The sequence below is a fragment of the Auxenochlorella protothecoides genome, assembly GCF_000733215.1.
Source record: "Auxenochlorella protothecoides strain 0710 unplaced genomic scaffold scaffold56, whole genome shotgun sequence".
Taxonomy (NCBI): domain Eukaryota; kingdom Viridiplantae; phylum Chlorophyta; class Trebouxiophyceae; order Chlorellales; family Chlorellaceae; genus Auxenochlorella; species Auxenochlorella protothecoides.
In genome coordinates this window covers 9,545-33,511 of record NW_011934204.1, presented here as the reverse complement: position 1 = coordinate 33,511, position 23,967 = coordinate 9,545, and the positions used below count along the sequence as shown (strand labels likewise).

The following is a 23,967-nucleotide window of genomic DNA, read 5'->3' as shown; positions in this document are numbered from 1 at the left end:
ACGAAAGAGGAGGCAACACACAGGATGAGAGATTGTGGTGGTAGAGAAGGCTATGTCGTCAGTTTTGGGTCTCGCACGCGCACAGGGGCCTAGTGCACAGCGGCTGCTGTTTTCTTGCGAGGGCTAGCGCACACCTCAAGGCCTCGACGGCGCGCCGGCCTCGGTCAGCAGCGTGCGCCGGGCTCCGGGCGCCGAGCTGGCATCCTGCCCGGCATCATTCTGCGCCCCCCCCGCTCCCCGCGAGCCGATGGCCTGCAGGAGCAGGCGGCCCCCGCGCGTCTCCACCGCCCTCTTCCAGGAGGGCGGTGGCGCGTGGTCGGCGCCGGGGCCCGCGCGCTCCCTCTTCACGAACAGGGGGGAGAGCGAGGCGTTGGCGCGCAGGAGCAGGCGCGCGCCGTACGAGCCGCCGCCGCCTGGCAGGCGCGGGGGTGCCGCCGCGGGGCTCACCACGCCGCTCGGTCGGGCGGGGGTGGATCCGGGGTCGCGCTGGGTCGCGGTGGTCGCCAGCGCGTCGGACGGCAGCGCCGGCTCGGCGCAGTCGTCCATCGGACCGTCTCGTCCTCTCGCCTGCGCGCCTGGCGCCCCACGCTGGCTGGCGCTCTGACCAGCGGCTTTGCGAGCTTCACTCACGCCTGCTGGATCTGCCCTCAGCGTCTGAGGCGATTTGAGGATGCCGCGCACCTGCCAGGGTGGGAAGGCAGCGGATTCAGTGTTTGTGCCGAGGGGATTTCGTGATCATGCACTGGGGAGCGACTCGCATGTGACAGGCCGCGCCAGAGCCGAGCTGGCTCTCCTCCATGCGGGCAGGGCCATGCAACTGCAGCTCTCCCCCTCCCATCCAACAAAACTCGTGAGCACCCCACAGCCTACCAGGGGGCACGGCGAGCGTCGGGCCCAGCACCGGGTGCGCACGGCCACGAGCTCAGCCCAGGCGCCCTCCAGCCGCGCGGCGACGGCGCCGCAGGCCTGCCCGTGCAGGCCGCCCAGCGCGGCGTCCACGGCGCGCGCGGCGCCCGCCTCCGCCTCCAGCGCCTGGTCCAGGGTGGGCGGGTAGGGCATGCCGCGCCGGTCCAGGCGCGCCCAGCCCTCGCCCGACACCCAGTGCCGCAGCAGCTTCAGGTCCAGGGCCAGGGACACCGCCTCCTCCACTTGGTGCTCCTGGGAAAGCGTGGCGCAGGAGGCCCCGCCGCCGGGCCCCGGCACGCCGCCCCACAGTCTGCGACGGGGGGCCGGACCCTCGCCGGGCTGGGTGACCGAGGGGAAGATGGGCGGACGCCCGCGCACGGGGCGGGGGCTCCTGGACCCCGCCAGGGAGGGCGGGCGTGGCGCGCGCCTGCATGCGGGGAGGAGGGGGTGCGGGGGGTGAGGCCCGGTCAGGAAGTCCTGGGAGTGGAGAGGAGCATGGCACATGCACGTGCTGGAGAGTGCAGTACGCACATCCTGGCACAGGTGCAGCCCTCCCTGGAGCAGGCAGGCGGATTGTGTGACGCTGGGGAGACATGTGAAACGTGGAGCAGGAGGGTGGCACAGCTAGGGGGACGATGCCGGTAGTGCACAGACACAAGCCCACGACGCACGGCGGGCTGGTGGAGGGGTCGGTCCATGCCGCAGGCTCCGGGGCGGGGGGCGAGGCTCGCCGGTCCGGGTTGATCCCATCCTCAAAGGAAACCTGCGCTTTGAAGGGTGGGGAGGGTGGGTCCTCGGTGCCGTATCCAGAGGCGGGTGTATATGTGAGCAGCTCCCCGTGGGTTCGCTGCTCCTAGAGTAACTCTACTGGCCCCACTGGCTGCTAGGCCGCGCTCGAGCGCCCCACAGCAGGACATTGGGCTCGCCCACATGTAGAGCAATCTCGAGGCAGAAGCAGCGCCCAACAAGCACTCGATCCCCCTCACCCTGCGGCTCAGGGGCCGTGGCGTGCTCGACTCCTGGGAGAGAATGCACGCAGAGGCTGTGAATGACGCCGGAGAGGCAGGGCTGGTCGGGTCTGTCGTGCTGCCGGGCGCTGAAACGCGGTGGGAGGGCGAGGCGGGGTCGCTCGCCGCGCGCATGATGCCAGGGGAGCCAGGCGGCGGCGCCTGTGTCTCTCCCTCCACGGCCCCGGGAGGAGAACGAGGCTGGCCCCGATTCCCTGCCCCCCCATCACCACATTCTTGGCGCATGCCTGCGGGCGGCGGGGACATGCGTGTGGGCTCGGATAAAGCATGGGGGTCGGAACAACTCACTGGCGCCCTAGCAGACTACAGGATCGAGCTCTGCCTTCGCGCATCCCCCGCCACCATGACAAATAATCCCACCTGAGATCGGCAGCCTGCCGAGGGAGCAGACCTCGGCCTCGCCCCTTGCGCTGCAGGCGGCGCGTTGCACCGACCAGCTGTCGGCGGGCAGCTGGTCCAGGAGCTGGGACACCTTGGCCAGCGCCCGCGTCAGCGATCCCGGGGAACCCGCCCCCTCGAACGGCGAGCCCTCAGGCCCTAGGCCGGGGAGGACCCCATGCGTGGGAGAGGGGTCTGGACTCCGGCTCGTCAGAAGGATCGACCTTGCCGGCGACAGCAGGCCATCGGGCGGCAGGCGCAGGGGCTCATCGCACGGTCCCTGCCCTGCAGACTCCAGGCTGGCGGTGTCGGTCAAGAGCCCCGCGACGACGTCGAGCTTGTCCAGCTGGAAATTCTGGCAGTCGCTCCGGCCGGCCTGGGCGCCCTCGCCGTGGGCCTCAGCAGGCGAGGGCCCGCTGAGTGGCCTCCGAGTGGGGTCCTGCGGATCGCACATCACGCTGTCTGCTCGTCGAGAAAGAGGCAAGTTGTCCGAGGCTTGCGGCGCGGCGGCCGCGCACGGAAACGTGCGTGGAGGGCCATCTGCCAGAGGGGGGCTGTTGGGTCTGCTCCTCTTCCGGGGCGTGCTCTGCGTGGGCGACTCCCGGGGTGGTGGTTGAGGCCTGGCCGCCCTGCACCATGGATAGTGACCCTGCAGCCAACAACAGGGAGTTGGAGGATGTCAAGCGAGCGTTTCGGAGTCAGTGATCCAGTTGGACCTCGCAGCAGCATCGCCAGGTCGGCCACAGTCCCCAAGGCCTTGGAGCCCCCATCCCCACCAGTACGCAAGCCGTGCAGAAGGCCAGGCCGAGGAGGACGTGCCTATCGCGGGCCCCGGCCTCCTCCACCGCAGCCAATGTAGTCGGTGAAGTTTCGGGCATCGTCTGATTTCAGGGCCCTCTCGAAGGGTCCCCACCGCTGCACGGCTCGCCGTTGGAGTTTTCGCGGCGGTGTCGACGCGGAGCCCGGGAAGTGCACCACTCGCAGGATGAAAAGCGTGCACCCACGCAATCGCTCGACAGAGAGGCTGCTTATCCAGATATGTATATCCTCTTCGACGCAGCCTCAAAGCTCCATGATGGGCCCTTAAGGGCACCGATTGATGTCTTGGTGGGCAATCGATTTCGTCCGCGCAGTTTCACTTTTTCGAGGCCTGGCGCATTACAGGTACTCACGGCAGCTTCCCGACCATATCAGAGCACCGATCGGCCCTGGAGCGTCATCTATGCCTGGAGTCCAGGTCCACCTCCAATTGCGAAACTTGGAAGCCGATCTGTCCGAAGCCATACCGTAGATGGCAAAGCATGCACGGCACGCGCATCTCCCACCCTGAGATAGTTGCATATGTTGGTCGTGGGACAGCGCCAGTGCCAGAGCCTATCAGGATGCTGTAGGCGAGTTACACAAATTCCAAACATTTTTAATGTTGTATGCTGGCTTGGAGGCTTCCGTGCCGCACTTGTCCCCGTTTACGTCGGCTCGGCCCCATGTGCCACGCTGCGGGATCCGCAGACCCACATGCTCGGCCCTCACAGAACGGATCACCAGCCTCCAGAATGAGACGAGTAGGAACATTTGGCTCGGGTTGGAGACCTGTGCTGCTTCCAGTGACCACTTGATGTGAGGCTCGTGGCCCATGCAAGATTGGTCCATACCCCACGCTGCCTGCAGTCAAGCACTGCGTGAAGCTGCGCTCCTCGGCCTCCTACCGTGGGGAGCAGGGCCGCATGCTCCTCGTCAGCAGGACTCTGGTGCTGGACCTCGCCCCACATGTGCACACCTCCAACCTGTTCGCCCTGTCCCCGGAAGACGTCCCTGAAGGTGCAGCAAAGGAGGGGGGGGAAGTCGTGCCGGAGATACCCCTGCGTAAAGTTTAGATGCTTGCTCAGCCAGCATGTGCCAGGCTCCAGCTGGCGTGCTCAGACTGTCCAACAGCATCCACCAGGCCTTGAAACCCACCCCCCATCCCTTGCTGCCCCCACCACCAGGCACACCGCACAGCAACCTGACGCTGGTGACCCCGCCTGTCATGCGCAAGCTGACGGGGCTCCAGAGCGTGGGGCCCGGGACATTGGCGGCGGAGGTGCTGCGCAACGTCTACTCCCACGACCTTGCCTCCTGCGGGCCACGCCAGCTGGTGCTGGACGGAGTGCAGGACCCGGGCAACATGGTGGGAGGGTGGGAGGGCTGTGGGGACAGGGGGCAGGGAGGTCTCTGGGTGGGGCCGACTGCATACTCGGGAGCCAACCAAGGCCCGAGTACCGCCGCTGCCCTTTCCCACCCACACGCTCTCGGACCCCCTTTTGTCGCAGGGCACCCTGCTGCGCACGGCGCTGGCCCTGGGCTGGACCGACGTCGCACTGCTGCCTGGCTGCTGCGACCCCGGGAACGACAAGTGCCTGCGGGCGAGCCAGGGCGCCTCGCTCCGCCTGCGCCTCGTGGCGACGGAGGACGTTGAGCTGGCGGCGTCCTGGAAGGCCACCGGCCGCATGGCCTTCGCGGCCATGGTGCCGGAGGGGACGGCGGTGGGGCGGGGCGGGGGCGCGGGGAAGAAAGGACGAGCCCTCCCCTCCCTGGATGTCGCCGACGGCTACCCCGGCGGCGTCGCGCTGGTGCTGGGGGCGGAGGGGCGCGGCCTGTCTGCCAGCCTGGCACGCGCGTGCCTCCACCTGAGCGTCCCCATGGTGCCTGGGTCGGTGCAGTCCCTGAACGTGGCGGTGGCGGGGGCCATCCTCATGGCCGCCTGCTCCGGCGCATGGCCGCACCTGGGAGAGCCTCAGGACGGCCGGTGAGGGTGGCCAGGCTGCGTGCGAATGTGCCCAAACCCTGGACGGTGTAAACGAATCTATATCTCCCGAGAAGGGGATTGAACCCAGCCTCCTTTGGCTGGTGCGGGATCCACCACCGTCTCGGGCATGCGGCGCTTGCTGCGGGAATCTTAACCTTCCCGACGAATATTTCTGCATGGTCGATATGCCCTCCCACCCACCCTAGCACTAGTGAATGCATCCTGGCATCTGGATGCGCAGTTCCAGGGCCCCGACTCCAATTCGCTGGGTCTTTGCAGCAAAGTCACGAGGTGCCAGAACAACCCTCGACACCCCGCGCGCTACTTGCCGAGCTCCAACGCCGGCAGTCTCAGTGCGCGCGCCGCGAGAACACCATCGACAGTGTGCGGAACTGAAAGGGTCGGGTTTCTGACGAATTAAGCTCCACAGGGGCCACCTTGGGCGCTCGGGTCCAATATGAAGGTGAGTGGAGGTTCGCACCTCTGGTCCTTGCCATGCAGTACGGCCCCTGTGACCCAGCCCGGACCCAAAACATCGGGCGCTCCCCTCCGCAGTTCGGAAAATACCTGGATGAGAAGAAACGGGCCCTGTGGGCCCCACATTACGTCGACTACAAGGCCCTGAAGGATCTCATCAAGGACTGTGCGGCTGCTGCCGAGCTGGTGGGCAGGCAGTGAAGGAGGGAAGGGGAGGTGTCACCTGAACGCAACCACCTGTGCACGAAAAGCTGCATCCCCTGGGTGTCACCGAGCCCCTCTCAACCTGGAATGCACGCCTTGCCCCTGATGCCCGCCTCGCAGAACGATGGCTGGCAATCATCCCAGGTGACTTCGCTGTCCGTCACTCGCTTCAGCTCCCGGGACCTGCCCGAGGAGCAGTTCTTCAAGCGCCTGGACCAGGAAGTGTCCAAGGTGGGCAAATTCACCGCCCAGCTGGTGACCACGCTGCGTGGCCGCCTGCAGAAGCTGCAGGACTCGGTGCATAAGGACCTTAAGCCCGGCGAGAGGGACGAGCTGCTGGAGGTGAGAAAGATGGGGAAAATTTCTGAGGGCAAGACCCTGGAAATGGTCGTTTATAGGGTGATATTAGAAACGTCTAACCAGAGTACTCCCTGGGAGCTGGGCACAATCATTGTAACCCGGTGCTCCCCCACCCCATCCCCATCCAAGCAGGAGGCCAAGGCCATCGGCGACGAGTTCCTGCAGCTCGAAAAGTACGTCAACCTGAACTACATGGGCTTCCACAAGATCCTGAAGAAGCACGACAAGGCGCTGCCCCAGACTCCCTGCCGCCAGTTCTACATCTCCCACCTGCACCAGCAGCCCTGGGTCCAGGTGGGCGCCGTGGCCATGGGCTTGTGGGCATTGGCAGCTTCAGCTCGGGCACTCTGAGATTGCACAACACTCGAGGACTGCCTGCCTGTCTTGGGGACAGAGCAATGTGGGGCACCTCCAGGCATCTGCCCCTGTGCTATCCTCACCCTCCTCCCCCCTCTCCCACCCTCAATTACCAGGGCAACTACTCTGAACTCATGGTTGTCCTCTCCAACATCTTCTCTGAGGTTCGAGGCGATACCCTGGCCGAGGCCCAGGGCGGATCCGCCCAGGTCAGGAAGAAAGGGAGGAACAAGCTGCTGGGTCGCAAGGTCTATACTTGTTGACAGCAGTGCAAGAACACAGAGTGGCTGCGGCGCGGCGATGAAATGGGCCGCAGCAGCTTGCCGAATTTTCTTGTTCCCAGCGCACTCTGGCACTGATAATGGCATATACACCTCGACGCATGCTTGCCAGGATTCCCGCTTCCCCTTCCCAGACTCGGCCTCACCTCAATGTTCATCCCTCAACCTCCACCCACACCCACCCACCAGGCGTTCAACCGCTCCACCACCAAGTACTGGATCCGCACCTCCGACGTGTCGGCCGTCAAGCGCACCATCATTGAGAACATGCCGGTGTTCGTGTTCAACGCCGAGAACTACTCGGGCGACGCGCAGCTGGTCAACTCGGTGTACTTTGACAATGACAGCCTGGAGCTGTACCACGGGCGCCTGGACAAGAAGCCCGGCGCACTGGCCATCCGCGTGCGCTGGTACGGGCCCAACGACCCCTCCCTCTGCTTCGTGGAGCGCAAGATCCACAAGGAGTCGTGGAAGGGGGAGAAGAGCGTGAAGGAGCGCTTCACGCTGCCTGAGGCGAAAGTGGTGCCATACATCGAGGGCGAGTACACGGCGGAGGAGTATGAGGAGGGCCTCCGAGCCAAGGTGTGTTGTGCGGGGGCCGGGGCTGGGCTCCCCTGTCAGTGGGCTTTCGGGGAGGAGATGGGTGTGAGGAAGGGCAGGGAGCTTGGTCGCCGGGTGTGATGTGGATGACCAGGGAGAAGACGAGCTGAAGGTGGAGTGTGAATGTGGCTGGCAACCCCACTCACACTCTTGCTCCTGCCAACCAAACGTACAGGGCAAGTCGGAGGAGGACATCGCCAAGGCATCCAAGCTCTTCCGCGAGATCCAGCTGACCATCGACAGCAAGCAGCTGAAGCCGTTTGTGCGCACGCAGTACATGCGTTCCGCCTTCCAGATGGGGCACGACCGCTCCGTCTCCTTCACCCTGGACACCAACCTGGTGATGCTGAAGGAGAACCCCGAGGGCGCGCCCACCTGCGCCATCTCGGGGCGGTGGTTCCGCGACCCCGCGCTCCCCGTCTCGCGCACTGAGATCACGCGCTTCCCGCACGCCGTGCTGGAGATCAAGCTGGCGCTGCCGGAGGGCGAGTCGCCGCCGGAGTGGGTGGCGGACCTCATGGAGTCGGACCTCATCACCGAGGTGCACAAGATGAGCAAGTTCATCCACGGCACTGCCACCCTCTTCCCGGAGATGGTCAGGGTGCGTTCGAAGAAAGGGGGAAGGGGGTGTTTGTCCTGTGGGGTGTGTGATGCCGTTGGACGAGTAGTTCTGAGTACGTGCCTTCAAAAGTGCATGGAGGGTAGCCCGGGCTACGCATATCAATTTGAGCCTCTGTCAGAGCACCCAGCCTCACCCCCTCCTGCTCCATCACCCCACCAGGCTGTGCCTTACTGGATGGACGACGAGTCCATCCGCGCCTCCATCCTCAACTCGGCCCCAGATGCCAAGCAGATCGACTCCAGGTGGGCGACGCATGCAGGCTTGCTGGACACGGGGGACCCTGGATGTGGGAGTGGAGAGTTGGCTGGGCGAGGGCAGGGAGTTTTTAGAAGATTGTGAGCAGGATTCAGGCAGCGGCAGGCTGCAGTGCCCAGGGAGCAGTCTCCACCAGTGCTCAGGCTGCCGCAGCTTCATTCTCACGAGTAGAACTCCCATGCCCACCTGGACCAACCACCGCTTGGCCGCAGGGCGCGCGACGCCCAGATCGTGGCCGAGGAGAAGCCGCGCAAGCGGCGGGGCCCCGAGCCGGCGGCCGGCGACGAGGACAGCACGCTGCACCACCCCCTGCTGGGGGAGGGCCCCACGCTGCAGCTCATGGACGAGGGCGGGGCGGCGGGGGCCGGGCGCTCGCTGCGGCGCGTCGGCGCCCCGCCCGCCGAGCGGCCCTGGGACAAGGTGCTGGCCTGGCTGCCGGGTTCAAAGAACAAGAAGCCCATGGCCACCACCATTCCCCAGGTGCGTCGATGAGGAAGGCCGGCAGAGAGTTTGGGGTGGCGGGGTATGCTGTACCCTCGTGGACCCTGTGTGGGTCCATACAGATCCCCCTATACCCCCCCCTCACCCGGGAGTATATGCTCCTCTGACCTGTCGCCGCCCTGCACCACCGCAAACCTATTACCTCCTACACCTATCACAGCGCCTGGAGCCCAAGACATTCCTGGCATCGGAGCGGACCTTCCTGTCCTGGATGCACATGGCCATCACCCTGGCGTCCATCGCCACCGCGCTGCTGGCCTTTGCGGGGTCCAGCAAGGACAAGCTCGACCCCCTGCACAAGGCAAGTTGTGTGAGGCTGGCCTGGGGCCGGTGGAAGCTGGGGAGGGGTCCTCGTGAAGAGAGCTTGAGGGATTGTGGGGGAGCTGCTCTTCCCGAGGCCTGGCTGCCACACACCGTGCTGCCACAGACCAATGGGCCAGGAGGAGATCCAGCATTGGCGCCTTTACGCAAACGTGCCTTGTCATACAGACAGCCCAGCTCTTCCACGCTTGCTGTGCACAGTCTTGAAGGTCCCTGCTCACACCAATTTTGACCCTCAATCCTTGATTCCCTGCAGGTCGGCGGCAACCTGGTGCTCTTCGTGGCCTTCATCCTGCTGCCCCTGTCCATCCTCATCGTGGCCTATGCTGCAATGGTACGCCGCTGGGAATCGGTCGCTGGTTGCGGCATGTGTGCGATTATTGCCCGGGGCTGGGGGGTGCTAAAGGTGTTTGCACACGTACTACTGGATACAAGGCTGCTGTTCATCATGAAGTCGCCTCCGGTCTAGACCCTCCTCCCACTTCCCTTACCACAACAGGTGTTTGTCTGGCGCAGCAACCAGATCGCGCTGAAGCAGGCGTCATACATTGACGACAGGAGGTCAGTGGGGGTTCGTAACTGTCGTTTGCCGTGCCGATCAGAGAGGGAGTCTATGGTTTGGTGTGCAGCGCAGGTGTACCTGGCCTCCTGTATGCAACAGTCCTGAAGTCGCTGGGCACACCCGCACCAATGTTCCTCACTGCGTGTGTAGGGGCCCATATCTGCTCGTGACCCTGGTGGTGCTGGCGCTGACCGCCATCTTCGTGGCTTCCAGCGTGGACCTCGTCACGGCCTGGAAGGAGACCCACTCCAGCGTAAGTCGGGCGGGCGGGTGGGATGCCGCGGGTGCGGGCTGGCTCTGGGGTGTGCTGGGCGATTGTTCCTGTGCTGCACGAGATGAGATGACAAGTCTGAGCCCTCCTGTGCCTGGACTGAGAGCTGCAATGATCTGCAAGCTCCCCTGTATACGTTTGCATCCTCCTCCCCCCAACGAACCATTTTAGGGCTATAAGGCGCCCGTCCACACTGCGGTCCACAAACAGCTCTTTGATAACTTGGGCTCACAGCTGGGGCGGATATGATGGCCGGCACCATGGTGGCGCGCTCCCAAGCCTGGTGGCTGTTTTTATGCCCTAGAATGTTCCGTGCAACTTGTGTCTCATCTTGCCATTGTGCTGCAGCTCCGTGAAGTTTCAATGTCGCCTGGTGTAAGTTTGAATATCCATCACCTATGACGTGAGCCATTACATTATGGACGATGAAGCTGAAGCCAGAGGCGCGATCCTACCGACCCCATGAAGCTGACGGGTCATCTAAAATAACCATTGCATATTGGTACCAATCAGGCATAGGAAGGCAGCAGAGGCGTCTGCCACCAGGAGATCTGTGGGCTGAAGGGGTCCCGCTCGTGCCACCCCGGAGGTCCCACCCACCATGTTTCCCTTCTCCCTGACGACGTCTGCCCACCCTTTCGTGGATTCCTTCTGCGATCCAGAGTGAGGAGTAAAGCATGCGGGGGCATGCATGCACGCCTCGGTTGCGCCCGCATCGATGCTGGAGTAAGATTCCGCCCAGCTCGACTCCCACCCATCTCGTCGCAGGGGGGCCGGTCACCACTTCACAAACTGGCTGGGACCCTTTACCCCCGTGAGCGATGGGCTTGGAATTAAGTGCACCTGTTTTTGACCGCACTCCGCATTCGATCTGGCCTGCAAAATGCCGTAGTCGGGCTGGGGCCAGCACCGCCTCGTTGAGCATCAGCAGCCTGGCCGTCAGGAGGGGCCCCACTCTGATCTACCTCGCGTCCCTGCCCTCCACCCCCTCCCTCGCACCCCACGATTCCACCCTGCACAGTGCTTCACGGACATCGTGGTCATCGGCGCGGCACATGCCCTGGCCATCGTCTGCAGCCTGGCCAGCCTCCATGCCTCGCTCCTGGATTCCAGGACCTCCAAGTACCGCCTGGGCACGAGTGACCGCCGGCGACATGTCGCGGCCGCGGTCCTGGCCGGCGCCGCCCTCCTGGTCCTCGCCCTGCAGCTCAACGCCCGCCTGGCCGCGCACGCGCTGCCCTTGGTGCACGGCGCCGCCGCGCCCTTCGAGTGGGCGGCCTACACCCTGGCCGCGCTTTCCTGGTCGCTCCTCGTCGCGCTGTTCGCGACGCACGCCAGGGCCTTTGCCCCCGCCTCGTCGCCGGCCCTGTGGCGGTTCCCTCCTTTCCTTGTGCTCACCGGCAACCTGGCCAAGCTCCGCTTCGTGCTGCAGTCGGAGGAGCGCAGCGACTACTTTGCGGCCCTGTTCTACGCCTACGTCGGGCTGCAGGTCGCCCTGTGCCTGCTCCTACTCTGGCTGGCGCCAGATTGCCGGAAGATGGTCCTCGTGGAGCAGGGCACGGGGCCGGACCCCGACACCGCGGCCTACTTGGTGGGTGGGCTGGAGGAGAGCGGGCTCCCTAGTGCAGATGCTGGTGTGCTCTGGAATAGCCCTTGCGATGCATGCTTGGTGACCATGAGGGGCACATGGGGTTGATTTATTTGGCAAGAGCCGGCAGCCAGGCTGCATATGCGGCAGATTTATTGGCTCCGCATCACCGGGCCTGCCTCCATCGCCTCGTTTGTGCGTTTTCCTCCCCATCATGGCGGCCCCCAACCCCTCTTCCCCCTCTCACGCCCGTCCCCCAATGGCAGCCGCTGCATGACGACGAGGACGTCTGCCCCGAGGTCCGCGCCGGCCCCCTCTCGCGGCTCACCTTCAGCTGGATGGGGCCGTTGATGAAGCGAGGCTACCGCGCCCCCCTCACCTTTGCCGACGTCTGGCGCCTGCCGCCGGCAGACAGGTCGGCCACCCTGGACCAGCGCTTTGCCCACTTCTGGGCGGCCGAGCGGCAGCGGAACCCAGAGAACCCCAGCCTGGTGAGGGTGGCGGGGGTAGATTGTTGGGCGGCTGGGAGTCTGGAGAGCTGTGGTGACGCAGGGACCGTGCATGGAGGTTGGACTCGTAGAAGTGGGGATGGGCAGAGGTGTACAGCCTTGTGGACACTCAGGATGCCATGTGGATCCTCCAAGCTCTGTGATATCCAACTCTTTGTTCATGCCCATCAAACCTCCCTCCCACTTTCAAAAACCCCTCCCCCACAAACAGACACTCGTGTGCTGGCAGGCGGTGTCCCACCTCTTCCTGCCCGCCATCCCAGTGAAGATGATCTCCGATGCAGCCCAGTTCGTGGCCCCAGTCTTCATCAACCTGCTGCTGAGCGCCGTGTCCAGTGGTGCCCCTGACCGCACCGGCTACCTACTGTCCCTGGGGCTGCTGGCGGGGCTGCTCACGGGAACCCTGGCCGACAACCAGCAATTCCAGCTCACAATGCGTGCAGGTGGGGGCGCTGTTGGACTGTTTGGTAGGGGCCGGGAGAGGCAGGAAAGGGCAGGGAGTGGAGTATTCAGCCTGGCACTTGAAGAATTTGTGTCTGGATGGTTCGAGGAGCTAGCCGCTGGGTTGCTTCATCCCTGCGCTGTTGATTTGTAGTGTCGAACGCTGGAGTTTTGCCGATGACGGGGCTTGCTGTGACCCATGAACGCCTGAATACACGTCAGCCATCCATGCCCTCCCTCAACAGGCTACCAAGTCCGCTCCATGCTGACACACGCTGTGTACCACAAGATCCTCTTCCTGACACCCAATGCCCGGGCCCAGTTCTCCAGCGGTGAGTTGTGCGCTGGGGAGTGAGGTAGGGCCTGTTCGTCAATGAGGTCCAGAATATCTCACTCACTTATCGCCAGCAATGCAGGCCGTCTCTACTCTGCCATTGGGTCGGATGTGGACACGCTGCAAAACCTGAGCCAGGGCATCCTGGGCTTCATCAGCAGGTAGGAGGCTGGCAGGACTTGCCTACGGACCATGCCCGGGTGGATGGGCTCCTTGCCTGGGTGGGAAGCGTGCGCCTCGCGATGCCCCTGCCACGCCCAAGTCCTGCTCCGCCCCCTGCATCGGCCTCATCCCTCATCCGCCGCCCATTCTTCAGCCCGGTCCGAATCATCGGCGCCCTGGTCCTGCTCTACTTCCAGCTCGGCATTGCTGCCATCACCGCCGTCGCCTTTCTGGTCCTGCTCCTCCCGGTCCAGGTGATTGTGTGGCTGGGTGTGTTCCAAGATGCCCTTTTGTCACTGCTGGGTGTCAGATTGCAAGGGTAGAGGCTCACCCCCCATCTCGGCACTTGCAGTCCCCCTTTCCACAACAACCATCCGTCCCTGGCCACAACACGCAGGCCTGGCTGGTGAGGCGTCAGCGCGCCATCCTGCGCGACTCTCTGGCCGCCACCGACGAGCGCGCCAAGCTGGAGTCGGAGCTGCTGGGCGGCGTGGACGTGGTCAAGTGCTACGTCTGGGAGGACAGCTTCCTGGACCGCATCCGCGGCGTGCGGGACCGGGAGCTGTGGATGCTGTGGCGTGCCTTCTTCATCGCCTCCTCCAACACCGTCATCATGCTGGCGGTGCCCGCGGCCGCGGCGGTGGGCGCCTTTGGCACCTACGCGCTGCTGACGCACAAGGCCCTAACCCCCTCCCAAGGTGCGTTGAAAGTCCTAGTATGTTATGAGGGTGATGAGTCCTGCATGACATGTATCTTGGAAAGCTTGCGTGGCTTCTAACATCACTCCTCCGTCTTCTTGGACATGCACCTGTGCATTCCGTCGCCCCCCTCGCTGAGCACCACCTCCTGAGCCCCTTCCTGGCCCACACCAATACATCCTCCCCCCCCCCCAAAAAAAAAAACAAACCTCACTCCTCCAGCCTTCACCTCCCTGAGCCTGCTTGCGGTGCTGCGCTTTCCCATCGCCAACCTGCCGCAGCTGGTGGCCTCAGCTGTGCAGGCCAGCGTGGCCCTTGGCAGGCTGCAGGCCATCCTAGCCAGCCCCGAGCAGGGCGAGGTGGAGCACCTCCCTCCTGCCGGCCCCGGCGAGGCGGCGGTGTCCCTGCACGGCGACTTTGCCTGGGCCTTGGACCTGCCCCCCAGCCTGCGCGACCTACACCTGGACCTCCGAGCCGGCCAGCTGGTGGCGGTGGTGGGTGCCACCGGCTCCGGCAAGTCTTCGCTCCTCTCCGCCGCATTGGGTTTGCTGGAGCGGCTGGGCGAGTCCCCCCCGCGTGTGCGCGGCCGCATCGCGCTCGTCCCCCAGACCGCCTTCATCACCGCCGAGTCGGTGCGAGGCAACGTGCTGTTCGGCGCGCCCCACGACCCCGTGCGCTACGCGGCCGCGCTGCGCGCCGCCGCGCTGGAGCCCGACCTCGCCCGCTTCCCGGCCGGGGACGAGACCGAGGTGGGCGAGCGCGGGGTCACGGTGTCGGGCGGGCAGAAGCAGCGCATCGCGCTGGCGCGGGCGGTCTACGCCGACGCAGACGTCGTGTTTCTGGATGACCCGCTGTCGGCCCTGGACGCGCGGGTGGGCCGCCGCGTCTTCCGCGACTGCGTGCAGGGCGCGCTGGCGGGGCGCACGCGGGTCCTGGTCACCAACCAGCTGCAGTATGTCAGCTCCGCGGACCGCATCCTGCTCATGCGCGACGGGCGGATCGTGGAGGACGGTACCTACGCGGAGCTGATGGCGGCGGGGGGGGAGTTTGTGGGCATCATGTCGCGGGCCGAGACCGAGAAGGAGGCGGGCGAGGAGGAGGTGGAGGAGGGCGCGGGGGGGGAGGAGAGTGGGGGAGAGGCGCATGTGCAGGACGGGGAACAGTCCGGCGCCAAGAATGGCGAGGCAGTGGCGCGCTCCAAGCTGTCCACCTCGACGAAGGCAAGGGGGTTTGGGGGTTGATGAGGAGGGAGTGGGGAGGGGTGGGGTCAAGTGTGTGTGCGTGCGTACCGCATTTGATAGCAGGCCCCCTGACTTTGGCGCGGACGACAGGTGTGTTCTCCTTACATAACCAATGGGCATCCGCTGTACAGCCCACCCCTAGCATCTCCAAGATCCCCCCACCCGTAACAACCCCTGCAGTCTGAGAGCAGCCTCGGAGCTCGCCGGCCGACGCGAGCCGAGCAGGCGGAGGCACCGGGGGCCCGTCTGGTGGAGGAGGAGGGACGCAGCACCGGCAAGGTGTCCTGGGGCATCATGCGTGGCTACATCACCGCACTCGGCGGGCCACTCCTCGTGCTCGTCCTCCTCGCCGTCTTCATTGCCGTGGAGGCGGCGCGTGTGGCTGCCCAGCTCTGGCTGCAGCACTGGACGGGGGAAGTGGACCGGACGCATGGTGGGCCGGGGTGTGGGTTTGGGGTGCTGCGGCTCCAGTGAACAGTGCAAGGGGGGATGATCAACGCGATGGAGGTCCGTGAGTGTATGTAGACGACTTGTGCCGCTCCACACTACATGTCACAAGAGTTTGCTGAGCCCTCGAGTGCACATGCCTTGCGATGACTTTGGGATGCAATGTTGATGAGCTGACTGCTGACACTCTTCCACCGCTTAACGATGCGCAGGTCACACCAAGCGCTCCATTGGCTTCTACCTGGGTGCGTATGAAGAGTATCTTTGAAGGGTTGCCCTCGGTGACTTCTGCGCTGTCGATGTGCTGATCCCAGAGCTGTCCCCGCAAGTGTCTGACACCATGCATTTGGGTAGCTGGCCCGGGGTCTCAACAGGCGTCATGCTGTGGGAAACCATTGCAGTGATCAGCCCAGCATGTTCTCTAGTTTACACCCCCCACAGAAGGCATGATCCACTCTTCCACCTCTCCTGCCGGCCCAAACCCCTTCACTGCCCCCAGATTTCCCCCCTCCTGTCACTATTATCAGGCATGTACGCCGCGCTGAGCGCGACCCAGGTCGTCTTCACGGCCATCTCGCAGTACTTGGCGCGGTACATGTCCCTGCTCGCTTCACGACGCCTGCACGATGCGATGATCGCGCGCCTGGTCCGCGCCCCCATGTCCTTCTTCAACATCACGCCGCTTGGTCGCATCGTCAACCGCCTGACCAAGGACACCTCGGAGCTGGACAAGAACCTGACCGACTACTCCGCCTTCTTCATGCGCTCCGTGTTCCAGCTGGCCTCCACCGTCATTCTTGGTGGGTTGAGAAGGGGGGCAGCAGAGGGTCCGGTGGAGGGCGGCGCCCACTGACCGACGATGGTGCAGCCTGTGCAGCTCATCCTCCTTGCTGGGGAGGATTACCTGAAAGGGTTTGCTTGGTGGGATGCAGTGCTCGACCATCCCCTGACCTGTGTCCCTGCTGTCCCTGACTCACGGACCTTCCAAGGCCTGGGAATGCCTGGTCATTCATGCAGTATGTTCTCACCCCACACCTCCACTCACACCTTGCAGTCGGCGCATTGAACCCCTTCACCCTCTGGGCCCTCACCCCCATTCTCTTCTCCTTTGTCGTCCTGTACCAGTACTTCCAGGTGCGGAGTGGGGGGGCGTGGTGCCGGGGTTTGGACCTGCATGTGCACCTCAGCCCCAGGCCTGTGCAGTGGGATCGTTGCCGATTGTGCCAGCAATCCACTTGTCTGCTCCTCATACGCTACCGTCTGCCCCACCCTCCATGCTCCCAATCCTGGGACACACCCGAGCACAAAACACCTCAGAACCCCGCCGACACCTCACCTCCACCGCCCAGACTACGGTGCGTGAAGTGAAGCGCCTGGACTCCATCTCGCGCTCGCCCATCTACACCTCGGTGGGCGAGGCGCTGGGTGGGCTGGCCTCCATCCGAGCCTTTCGCGCGGAGCGGCGCCTGCTGGCGCGCACCGGCCGCGCGCTGGACGGCAACGTGGTCATGTCCCTGGCCAACATGAGCGCCAACCGCTGGCTCAGCGTGCGGCTGGAGTCCCTGGGCGCGCTGGCCGCCGCCGCCGCCGCGCTGGCCGCCGTCGAGCAGCGCGGCGCGGCGGCGCTGCTGGGCAACATCCTGTCCAGCGCGCTGCAGATCACGAGCCTGACCAACATGACGCTGCGCAGCGCCAGCCTGGCGGAGGTGTCCTTCAACAGCGTGGAGCGCGTGCTGGAGTACAGCGAGCCGCCGCAGGAGGCGGCGGCCGTGGTCCCCGGTGCCGCCCCCCGGCGCTGGCCCTCCCGCGGCGCGCTGGCCTTCGAAAATGTCACCCTGCGCTATCGCCCCGGCCTGCCCCTGGTGCTGCGGGGCCTCAGCTTCCGCGTCCCCGGCGGCACCACCTGCGGCGTGGTGGGCCGCACGGGGGCCGGCAAGTCCAGCCTCATCAACGCCCTCTTCCGCCTGGTGGAGCTGGAGGGCGGGCGCATCACGCTGGACGGCGTGGCCACTGACACCCTGGGCCTGGCCCAGCTGCGCGGTGCCATGGCCCTTATTCCGCAGCAACCCGTGCTCTTCACGGGCAGCGTCCGCTTCAACCTCTCGCCCTTTGCCGGGCACAGCGACGCAGCGCTGTGGGCCGCGCTGCGCCACGCGCACCTGGCCACCGCCGTGGAGTCCAGCCCCCTGGGCCTGGACATGGTCATCTCCGAGGGCGGCGCGCCCCTGAGGTGGGACGTCGGATGGGGACGGTGCTTGTGTGTGGATGGGTGGTGGGTTGAGGGTGCGAGCAGCAGTCTTTAGGCGGCCAGCAGAGATAATCAAAGTCACTCCGGACCCCCCCCCCTTTCCACATCTAAACCTTCTACACCCTCACAGCGCGGGGCAGCGGCAGCTGCTGGCGCTGGCGCGCGCGCTGCTGCGCCCCACCAAGGTGCTCATCCTGGACGAGGCCACCGCCAGCGTGGACGTGGAGACCGACGCCCTGATCCAGGACACCGTTCGCCGAGAGTTCGGCGAGTGCACGGTCGTGGCCATCGCGCATCGCCTGCAGACCGTGATCGACGCGCACAATGTCTTGGTCATGGACGACGGGCTGGCCGTGGAGTTTGGGTCGGCCGCGCAGTTATTGGCCAAGCAGGACGGCGTCTTCACAGGTGGGGGTCGTTTGTTATCTAGGGTCTGCAGGCGGAATGGTGTGGTGTCTGCAGGCAGAGTGGGTGCTTGTCGATTGGCGAGGGTGCGCATGCACTGCATCGGCGAGGGTGCTTCGTGCCCCAGGTGCGCGCTGGTCCTAAATGCCTCAGTCGGATACCCATGACGCTCTGTTCCCCCCTCCTCCCCTGCACAGACATGGTGAGGGAGACGGGCCCCGCCAGTGAGCGCATGCTGCGCGCGCTGGCCGAGCAGGCGGCCGACGCTGTGCACCTTGCCGTGCCGGCGCGCAGCGGCGGCTCCCACCTCTCCACGCGCTCCGTGGACCTGCTGGCCTCCCCGCCACCGTCGCCGGGCGGCGCCTCGCCGCTGCGCGCGCTGGGCACGCATTCGCGCGAGCTGATGGCGGCGGCCGGTGGCGCAGCCGCGCAGCTGAAGAAGGCGCTGGAGGGGCTGGAGGCACTGGCGACGGGGGAGGAGGTGTACGAGGCGGGCGGGGAGGAGGAGGAGGGCGGCGGCACGCCCCGCTCCCACGCCCCGCGCCCAGCGCCCGACGGCGTGGCTGCGCGGGGCGACGCGCTGTCGGCGCAGGCCGCGCTGGCGCGCGCGGCGGCGCTGGTGCAGGAGGTCAGCAGTATGGCGCAGCGCGCGCAGCGTGACGTCGACGAGCTGGCACGCGGCCGCCCCGGCGCGCAGTGGGACGGGCTTTGAGGGCGGGCGGGCGTGGCGACGGCGAGGCCGGTGACCAGCGGGGTGTCAAGCTGCCGGCCCGACACAGGCCCCGATCCACCGTGCGCATCCACCGTCCCGCCCACTGCCAGCTGCTTCCCGGTCTGCCCATCATCACCTGACCACCGCCCCCTTCCTCGCTGCGCACGCTTCAAAAAGAGACTCACACCAGATCATGCACAGTGATGGCAAGCATGCGCCGGGGTCGACACTTGAAAAGAAGCACAGAGCGCAGCAGGAACTCGCGGGGCAGCCGGCCTGAGCCAAGGGGGGGCAGTGCGGCCTGGCGGCCGCCCCGCGCCTCGCGGCGCTGGCACGAGGGTCCATGTACAGGGGCGATCGGCATGAGGGCGCCACCGGGAGCGCGCTCACCGGCGTCTCGTCGCGCGGGGGCAGGCGTGGGAAGCAGCGCCCGAGCCGGCGGGCCTGCACGCCGCCTGCCGCATTCCGGTCCTCCCACTCCCCCTCCTCCACTGCAGGCCACCGCCCTCACTGCAGGCCCAGGCGGCGCAGGGCCGCCTCGGCGTCCCGCGCCTCGTCGGTCTGGCCGCCGGCGCCAGTCGCGCCGCGCGCGGGGTAGCCGCTGTTGTACCCCGAGGCCCCCGCCTCAGGGATTTGGTTGGCGCCGGCGTTGGGGAAATCCTGCATGTTGGCGCCCGCCACGCCGGCCAGCTGGCTGGCGGGGACCGGGCGGCCGTTGGAGGGGGTACCGCCCTGCTGCTGGTACTTCAGGATGGTCCAGTCGAAGACGTAGTCCCACGTGAAGCCTGCGCGGGCAGGGGATGGAGGGGGAGTGTGGATTCAATTGTTGCGGGGGACATGCGAGGGAACAGGCGTCACGGAGAGGGGGGAGCCTTGGTTGAGAAGTGGGGGTTGGGGGAATGTGCCTGGTGCACAACCACGCTCGTGAACAGGCTCGGCGTGGGTGCCGCAAGGGCAAGCCCATCGGCTGGAGTCCAACCAGCGCAGGGCGCGAGCGTGCGATGCTCGAGGCCGCCGCGGCTTGTTGGCCTCGTTCCAGGCATAGCAGGCGCCAGCACCTTTGCTGCTCCCCAACCCCCACCTGTATCCCCTCGACAGGTCTCCAGACTGACCCTTCTCCCACACCACGCTCTCCTTTCTCCCTCCTGGCCACTCCCAAAACACCTCGAATCGCCCACCTTCGCGCACAAACAGGTCCCGGAACAGCTTGCGGAGGTAAGAGTAGTCGGGCTTGTCGTCGAAGCGCAGGCTGCGCACGTACTGGAAGTAGACGGGGAATTCGGTGGGGAAGCCGCGGCACAGCGTCTCGGTGGGCGTGGCCAGCTTGCGGTCCGAGATCTTGTCGTACTTGGCCTTCTTGGTGGCCGCCTTCATGCCCTGCCAGGGCAGCATGCCGCGCAGGAAGTACATGAGAACGTAGCCCAGGGACTCGAGGTCGTCGCGGCGCGACTGCTCAATGCCCAGGTGCGTGTTGATGGAGGCGTACCGCGCCGTCCCCGTCAGGTTCTTGTTCTCCCTGTACGGGATGTGGATGTGGCTCTTGGGGTCGCGGTACTTCTTGGCCAGCCCAAAGTCGATCATGTACACCTGGTGGAAAGGGGGGCGCAAGGGGGAAAGGGGGGGTGTGCGCGTCAGGTGAGGGGTTGGAGGGTGTGTGGATTGCCTTGTGAGACGACTGGTCAGAGCGCAGGGCAGCCGAAGAGGAAAGGGCAAGGCTGTGGTGAAAATACCCTGTCCAATGCACATCCAAACCCAAGATCCTCCACACGCCACTCCCCATCCCGCCTACCCAGTCCAGGCACCACGCCCCCGCACCTGGTTTGCACGGCGCCCCAGCCCCATCAGGAAATTGTCGGGCTTGATGTCGCGGTGGATGAACGACTTGCTGTGCAGGAACTCGATGCGAGAGAGCTGGGAAGGAGGGGATGGGCATGGAAAACTGAGCAGCGGGTCCTCGGGCGAGAGTACTCCGACGCCAACCCGAGGCAGACGAGGGGGAAACCATGCAGGGAGCCACACCTCAGACACAACCCTGGACGATGCAGAGGCTTCTCACACACTGCCAGCCCAACGAACGCCCCCCTGCCTACCATCTGATCCGCGAGCATCAGGACCGTCTTGAGGCTGAACTTGCGGTTGCAAAAGTTGAACAGATCCTCAAGGCTGGGTCCCAGCAGATCGATCACCATCACTGTGTAGTCACCCTCCATCCCAAACCAGCGTATATTAGGGATCCCAGCTGCATAGGGTGGCAGGGGTGATGGGTGTTGTGTGAGTGGTGGGCGACAGCTGGCAAGGTGCGCTTGGACAAGGGAAGCCCAACGCTACAGCGAGCACACCCCAAACCCTTCCCGCTCCAACCGCCCACTCACTTCCGCCCTGCAGGAGCTTGTACAGGCGGGACTCATACAGCAGCTGGGGGTGCTTGGTCTTCACCGACTCCAGCTTGATGCCAACCTCCTCGCCGGTGAGGAGGTGGGTGCCTGTGCATCGCATGGATTCCCGATTCGTTGTGAGCTTCGCCTGTGCACCTGAGGACCAAAACGACTGTGCCACCAGAGAGCGCCACGCACCTATGTAAATGTCGCCAAAGCTCCCCGAGCCGATCTTCCTCCCGAGCCGGTACTTCCCCTACAGCCATCACAAGGCGAAAGGGCGTTGCTGCCGGTGAGTTGGGGAGACGTTTGCCTCCGGTGGACATCCTGCTTTCGATCTCTTGATCAAGAAGATTGAGACCAAGCCAAGCACTCGTCTTACCGCAATCCTAATGTCCATGTGCGCGAGGTGAGACATCGTGGCACACTTGTCTGTCGATACGGGCAGAAAGCCAGAGCTGAAGGCGTAGCGCTACAGGGCTCAGACACCTAGCCCTGGTCTTGCTGCATCCTAGGAATCGGGGGCAACACCACGCGGGCCTTGGGGCGAAAACTTCGGGAGCGGTTGTCAAGCCCGAGGACTCGAGATAAGCCGTCCTCGGGAGGGTTCCCCAACTGAGTCACACCTATCCCCTTCCTCCAAGAAGGGAGGTTGTCAGGACCACAGTGCAGGTCGGTGCCGACAGCCTTCCCGGCAACCCCCTTGGGCAGTGAGGCCCAAACTCAACAAGCGCGGGGGGCCCTAGCACCCGACGGAGTCGAATGGCGCTTGCCCCCCCCCCTTTCCCGACGAGGTGGCAACGCCGAGTCCGCGGAGCGGCGCCGAGTGCTCAAGTACCTGAGGAGACAGTGTCCAATGTTGAATTGATAGTTGCTACGAGTACGCATAAATCACACATCAGCCAGGCGCCTCACCCCACCCACCCCAGCCGCTTGTGGCGGCCCTTGTAGAGCATGTGGGTTCTGACTTGCACGGAAGCTGGGGCCTGGGGCGGTACTTTGTGCGTCTTTTTATATGTATGCACTGACATCGATGCCGCCTACATCCACCTGCTCACCGAGCCCCTTCCACCGCTTGTCCACAGGGTAAGCGACCGCAAGAAGAAGCAGGCGGCCCTGAAGAAGGGCAAGGTCGCGGGCAAGGGATCCTCTGCCACCCTCGCCTCTGAGAGCTCCGATGCCGAGAACGCGTTCGGCAGCACAACACAGCTGGCGCGGGACGTGGAGGACCTGGAACTGAACGACAGGTCCTGCACGGGCATCCTCACCTCCCACCCCCAGTCGCGCGACATCCACTTCCAGTCCTTTACCCTCCTCTTCCACGGGCACGAGATCCTGACGGATGCGGACCTTGAGCTCAATTATGGCAGGTGAATGTGAAGAAAGGAGGGGGTGGGGGGTGGAGAGGGTTGGGGTGATGCTCCCATGTGCATGGGATGGTCACAGGAGCCGGGGACATAGCCAGCGAGAGAGCTCGTCCTATCGACAGTCTTGGCCCACGATCGATCTAGACCCTCTCAATAGATTGAAGCTTGCAATCCACTGGCAAAACAGCTCCGTGTTCGTGCATCTCTGCCCTCATTCCCTGCACTCCCCCCCAAAAGGCGTTACGGCCTGCTAGGCCCCAACGGCTGTGGCAAGTCGACGCTGCTCAAGGCGCTGGGCGCGCGCGAGCTGGACATCCCCGCCCACATAGACACCTACTTCCTGGACCGGGAGATCGCGGCTTCAGACCTTACCGCCCTCCAGGCCGTCATGTCGGTGGACGAGGAGCGCGCGCAGCTGGAGGCGGAGGCCGAATCGCTGGCGGACGCGGAGGGTGGTGAGGCGGAACAGCGCCTGGAGGACATCTACGAGCGGCTGGAGGCCATGGAGAGCGAGATGGCGGAGACGCGGGCGGCCTCCATCCTGCACGGCCTGGGGTTCGACAAGAAGATGCAGGCCAAGCCCACGCGCGACTTCTCCGGCGGCTGGCGCATGCGCATCGCGCTGGCGCGCGCGCTGTTCGTGGAGCCCACCTTTTTGATCCTGGACGAGCCCACCAACCACCTGGACCTGGAGGCCTGCGTGTGGCTGGAGGAGACGCTGAAGAAGTGGAAGCGCATCCTGCTCCTCGTTTCCCACTCCCAGGACTTCCTCAACGGCGTCTGCACCAACATCATCCTCATGCAACATAAGCAGCTCAAGTACTACGCAGGTGGGAATGCGTCGAGCGGTGTCTGCCATCCCCCTCTCTGCTCGCGCCATGTGCAATCTGGTGCAACCCCCACACCCTGCCCAGCCCTGTCTGTGCTGGAGCACCCTCCCTTTCCTCGAATCTTCCTCACCCTGCCTGCTTGCACCCTTCCGTGACGGAGGTGATGATACCGCAACCTTTGAGCGACGCGGGGGCCGATCAAACTCCCGCCCGCGCAAACTGAAAACAAGGCATGCTTATGAACGCTTGGCTTCTGATCCGTCACGATCTTTGGATGCTCTCTCTTTGTTGTCTTCCCTCCTCTATGCACTGCACGCATGTCTCAGGCATACCCTGAGAGCTTGTGCGGGGTTTGCCCGTTTCTTCGCGCGCGTCACTGCATCCTGGAGGGTGCGGCACGCAATGCGAGCCCTGATGCTCCTCCCACCCTCCACACCCTGGGCCCCTTCCTCAACAGCCACCCCCCTGCTCAACCCCCGCAGGTGACTACGACACCTACGTGCGGACGCGGGCCGAGCAGGAGGAGAACCAGATGAAGAAGTACAAGTGGGAGCAGGAGCAGATCGCCAACATGAAGGACTACATCGCGCGCTTCGGCCACGGCTCAGCCAAGCTGGCCCGGCAAGCACAGGTGCGAGGGAGGGGTGCGGTGTGCCTGGCTCAGGGAGGGGATGTGCACGCCCTGGTCCTCTGGGGCGCACC

At 65.0% G+C, this 23,967-nt stretch overlaps 6 protein-coding genes across 6 annotated transcripts in view; 4 read left to right on the top strand and 2 right to left on the bottom strand.

The window, feature by feature from the left end:
• Window positions 1-135: 135 nt before the first annotated feature.
• Window positions 136-2,766, bottom strand: F751_4995 (hypothetical protein; the record flags this gene model as incomplete). The annotated part of the gene is made up of 6 exons (XM_011398738.1): window positions 136-681; window positions 1,099-1,158; window positions 1,285-1,333; window positions 1,578-1,669; window positions 1,822-1,925; window positions 2,295-2,766. 6 exons carry the CDS (start codon window positions 2,764-2,766, stop codon window positions 136-138), a joined length of 1,323 nt encoding a protein of 440 aa, XP_011397040.1.
• On the top strand, window positions 1,402-1,551 carry F751_4996 (hypothetical protein; the record flags this gene model as incomplete). The annotated part of the gene is made up of 1 exon (XM_011398739.1): window positions 1,402-1,551. The coding sequence occupies one exon, from the start codon at window positions 1,402-1,404 to the stop codon at window positions 1,549-1,551; it is 150 nt and encodes a 49-aa protein (XP_011397041.1).
• Window positions 2,767-4,036: 1,270 nt separating the features above from the next.
• F751_4994 (putative tRNA/rRNA methyltransferase YsgA) lies at window positions 4,037-5,101 on the top strand (the record flags this gene model as incomplete). Its single annotated transcript, XM_011398737.1, has 3 exons — window positions 4,037-4,130; window positions 4,298-4,479; window positions 4,622-5,101. 3 exons carry the CDS (start codon window positions 4,037-4,039, stop codon window positions 5,099-5,101), a joined length of 756 nt encoding a protein of 251 aa, XP_011397039.1.
• Window positions 5,102-5,592: 491 nt separating this feature from the next.
• Window positions 5,593-18,693, top strand: F751_4993 (ABC transporter C family member 2; the record flags this gene model as incomplete). Its single annotated transcript, XM_011398736.1, has 31 exons — window positions 5,593-5,760; window positions 5,899-6,120; window positions 6,271-6,432; window positions 6,612-6,704; window positions 6,966-7,358; window positions 7,552-7,977; window positions 8,158-8,240; window positions 8,466-8,484; window positions 8,674-8,733; window positions 8,915-9,064; window positions 9,332-9,409; window positions 9,575-9,636; window positions 9,788-9,890; window positions 10,930-11,499; window positions 11,763-11,987; window positions 12,217-12,448; window positions 12,692-12,778; window positions 12,863-12,941; window positions 13,097-13,196; window positions 13,340-13,640; window positions 13,863-14,689; window positions 15,062-15,314; window positions 15,541-15,573; window positions 15,856-16,128; window positions 16,383-16,462; window positions 16,678-16,875; window positions 16,987-17,066; window positions 17,208-17,558; window positions 17,707-17,984; window positions 18,179-18,462; window positions 18,607-18,693. The coding sequence occupies 31 exons, from the start codon at window positions 5,593-5,595 to the stop codon at window positions 18,691-18,693; spliced, it is 6,357 nt and encodes a 2,118-aa protein (XP_011397038.1).
• Window positions 18,694-19,200: 507 nt separating this feature from the next.
• Window positions 19,201-21,468, bottom strand: F751_4992 (Casein kinase I isoform delta-like protein; the record flags this gene model as incomplete). The annotated part of the gene is made up of 7 exons (XM_011398735.1): window positions 19,201-19,478; window positions 19,872-20,280; window positions 20,509-20,604; window positions 20,784-20,932; window positions 21,066-21,176; window positions 21,267-21,324; window positions 21,451-21,468. The coding sequence occupies 7 exons, from the start codon at window positions 21,466-21,468 to the stop codon at window positions 19,201-19,203; spliced, it is 1,119 nt and encodes a 372-aa protein (XP_011397037.1).
• A 554-nt stretch (window positions 21,469-22,022) lies between these two features.
• Window positions 22,023-23,967, top strand: part of F751_4991 (ABC transporter F family member 1) — a gene marked incomplete at both ends in the record, with an annotated part of 3,784 nt that continues 1,839 nt past the window's right edge. The window contains 3 exons of the mRNA XM_011398734.1: window positions 22,023-22,438; window positions 22,673-23,265; window positions 23,748-23,896. Of these exons, the coding sequence (XP_011397036.1) occupies window positions 22,023-22,438; window positions 22,673-23,265; window positions 23,748-23,896 (1,158 nt within the window). The remainder of the gene's footprint in view (window positions 22,439-22,672; window positions 23,266-23,747; window positions 23,897-23,967) is intronic.